Source organism: Calidris pugnax, unplaced genomic scaffold (assembly GCF_001431845.1).
Source record: "Calidris pugnax isolate Ruff unplaced genomic scaffold, ASM143184v1 scaffold459, whole genome shotgun sequence".
In the NCBI taxonomy this organism is placed as follows: Eukaryota; Metazoa; Chordata; class Aves; order Charadriiformes; family Scolopacidae; genus Calidris; species Calidris pugnax.
In genome coordinates, this window is record NW_015091670.1 from 901872 (window position 1) to 905354 (window position 3483).

Consider the following 3483-nt stretch of genomic DNA (forward strand, 5'->3'; position numbering starts at 1 on the left):
CCCACAACCTCCCCTGCTCTCCCCAAGCCCCCCAGCCCCACTGCCCCCTCCCAGCCCCCCCGGGGTGCTCACGGGGGGGATCTCCCCGCGGTCCAGCTTGCGGCGGTAGAGCAGGATGGCGTGTACCACGTTACCCGCCCGGGCAGCCTGGATGTGCGTGGGGTTGACGTAAAGGAAATCCTGGGGGGACACAAGGGACAGGTGAGGGCACTGGGTTGGGGGGTTCGGTCCTGCCCGTGGTGGGCCCTGTGTCCCCCCAGCCCTTACCATGGCGTAGTAGTTGCTGTTGACCATGAGTGGGCTACGGCCACGCAGGTAGATGTACTCCTCCCACCAGTCACTGACCTACAGGGACAAGGATGAGGAGAAGGATGGGGACAGGGATGGATGGGGACAGGGATGGGGACAGGGATGGATGGGGACAGGGATGAGGGCAAGGATGGGGACAGGGATGGATGGGGACAGGGATGGGGACTGGGATGGATGGGAACAAGGATGAGGGCAAGGATGGGGACAGGGATGGAGACACAGATGGATGGGGACATGAATGGAATGGGGACAGGGATGGGGAGAGGGATGAACAGGGACAGGGACAGGGACAAGGATGGGGACCAGGATGGATGGGGACAGGGATGGGGACAATACCCTCTGCCCTTAATGACCCAGCTGGGGCAGCCAGGAGGACCCAAGTCCTCTCTTCACATGATGATGGGGAGACAGTAGGACCTTGGACTTGGGTTGGGGTCACCATCACTAGTGCTGGAGGGGTGGGGACCACTGTCATGTGTCATCGGGGTGGGGACACCATACGGCCATCGGAGGGGACATGCAGCAGTGGTCCCCTGCCCTCCTCCAGCACTGGAGAAGCTGAGGGTACTCACGTAGTTGGTGGTCCACCAGGACTTGAGGATGAGGTACTTCTGCAGCCGTGGAGCCGTCTTCTCCTTGAACTCCTTGGCCAGAGCCTCCATCTTCCTGTACTTCTCATCATCCATCAGCGGCCGCACCGACTCCAAGTACTGAGGGGACAAGGAGGGGACACAGTGTGACCCCCCCGTCCCACCGCAATGGGACCGCCTGTGCCACCCCAGCCCCTTACCCGGGTGATGGTGGCCTCCACAGAGGGCACGGGCAGCTTGGGCAGGGAGGTCTGGAAGCTGTAGAGAAGGGGCTTGCGGACGGAGAGGACCTTCATCAGCGCCTGGGGGGGACAGGGAGGGGATGGAGGGGACAGAGGGGACACAGCGGACAGGGCAGAACCCTGCATAATGTCCCCTGTCCCATCCCTCCACACTGTCCCCTGTCGCATCCCTGCAGTGTCCTCATCCCATCCCTGCAGTGTCCTCATCCCATCCCTGCAGTGTCTTCATCCCATCCCTGCAGTGTCTTCATCCCATCCCTGCAGTGTCCCCATCCCATCCCTGCAGTGTCTTCATCCCATCCCTGCAGTGTCCCCATCCCATCCCTGCAGTGTCCCCTGTCCCATCCCCACAGCATCCCTGATCACTGTCCCATCCCTACAGTGTCCCCATCCCCACAGTGTCCCTGTCCCATCCCCGAAGTGTCCCCATCTCTGCAGTGTCCCCTGTCCCATCCCATCCCTACAGTGTCCCCATTCCATCGCCACAGTGTCCCCTGTCCCAGCCCCACAGCATCCCTGTCCCATCCCTGAACACTGTCCCATCCCATCCCTACAGTTTCCCCTGTCCCAGCCCCACAGTGTCCCCTGTCCCAGCCCTGCAGTGTCCATGTCACCTCAGCCTTGCTGCCTGGTTCCTGCAGCCCCCCATGGCCACCGGCACCCCCTGTCTCCTTGCCACGGAGCAACCTCAGCTCCTCCCCACCGTCAGCAGCAGCTTCTCAGCCCCCCCCAGCCCCCTGTGCTGCATGTCCACATGCACACACGCGTGTGCACACACGCATGGACAGAGACACGCAGCACCCCGCTTGGCACCGCTTGCCCTGCCCGGCCGGTGCCCGTGCCACTCACCACCCAGATCTTGGTCCTGCGGCTCATCTTGCCGTGGGGCTCGAACATCCAGCCATGGTAGGAGAGGAGCAGCTTCAGCGTCTGCCGGAAGAGCAGGACGGCCGAGAGCCAGACGCCGGTGGAGAAGATCATGGCGCTCGCCACCGTCCGGCTCTCGGGGCTCAGGAGCTGGCTGCGGGGGCAGAGGCGGGTACATGATGGGTTGGCCATCAGCGAGATCCCCAGTGGTCACCAGTAATGTCCCCATGACCACCGGTGAGGTCCCCATGGACACCAGCGGGGTCCCTGTGGCCACCAATGATATGTCAGTGGCCACCAGAGAGGTTCCAATGGACACCAAAGGATCCCCTTGGCCACCAGTGATGCCCCCGTGGCCACAGGTGACATCCCCGAGGCCACCAGTGATGCCCCCATGGCCACAGGTGACATCCCCGAGGCCACTAGTGAGGTTCCAGTGGCAAACAGTGGGGTTCCTCTGGCCACCTAGGGGTCCCCGTGGCCATCAATGATGTCCCTGTGGCCACCAGTGAGGTGACTGTAGCCACCACTGGGTCCCAGTGGCAACCAGTGACATCAAGGGTAGGACCCCCACCAGGATGTCCCCAGGCAAGGCCATGACCATGGTTGGGGGACATGGGTGTTGGGGGACACGCAGTGGGACTCCCAGGGGAGGTTCCCAAGTGGGGCTATGCCCCAGGGGTAGGGGTGTGTGGGGTGGGACCACCCCTGTGAGATGCTTCAGTCCCCCATGGCTATGCTGGTGGGGTTGGGGACATGTGGGGTGGGTGCCCCTGGGAGACAAGGCAGGTGGGACTGTCCCCATGGGTTGGGGGTGGTGGTTTCCCCCAGAGGATGTGGCTGGTGGGACCGTGCCCATGGTTCGTGGGGGGTTTGTTCCTCACCAAGGGATGTGGCTGGTGGAACCATGTCCATGGGTTGGGACATGGGGGATGGTCCTCACCAAGGGATGGATGTGACTGGTGGGACCGTGCCCATGGGCTGAGACATTGGGGGGTGGTCTGCCCCAGGGGATGTGACTGGTGGGACCATGTCCATGGTTTGGGGGGTGGTCTCCCCCCCAGCTGAGCCGCCCGCTCTCACCTCTCGGGCAGGCAGTGGCGGATGCGGGCGATGATCCCCAGGGAGGGGTCCACCTGGCAGTAGAAGGAGCCGGCGGTGGCCAACACGACCACCATCCAGCTGGAGGGGGAGGCGGGGTAGACGCCGGTCAGGAAGCTGTTCTGTGGGCACAGGGAGATGGGGGTCAGGGTGGCCAGGACCTGGCGGGGGTGGGGACGGTGGGGACGGGGTCCCTCTGTCCGTCTGCCCCCGGCTGGTCCCACCTTGGCGCGGACCAAGCGCTTCTTCCAGGAGGAGATCCCAGCGAGGTAGAGCTGCTTGACGGCCTCCCGGCTGAGGTGGAAGTCCAAGCCCTCGGGGGTGACGGTGAACTGGAAGGCCACGGCCTGGTGAGCTTCCGCCATGGTGGGGGG

The 3483-nt window shown here is 63.9% G+C and overlaps 1 protein-coding gene across 1 annotated transcript in view; it reads right to left on the minus strand.

Annotated features, from left to right (window-relative positions):
• The window catches only part of CPT1B (carnitine palmitoyltransferase 1B), a 76881-nt gene extending 73407 nt beyond the window's left edge, over window positions 1-3474 (minus strand). The window contains exons 1-7 of the mRNA XM_014961950.1: window positions 3334-3474; window positions 3092-3231; window positions 1991-2162; window positions 1100-1201; window positions 882-1019; window positions 268-345; window positions 73-180 (exon numbers count right to left, since the gene is read on the minus strand). Coding sequence (XP_014817436.1) covers window positions 73-180; window positions 268-345; window positions 882-1019; window positions 1100-1201; window positions 1991-2162; window positions 3092-3231; window positions 3334-3474 — 879 coding nt within the window. The remainder of the gene's footprint in view (window positions 1-72; window positions 181-267; window positions 346-881; window positions 1020-1099; window positions 1202-1990; window positions 2163-3091; window positions 3232-3333) is intronic.
• Window positions 3475-3483: the final 9 nt, after the last annotated feature.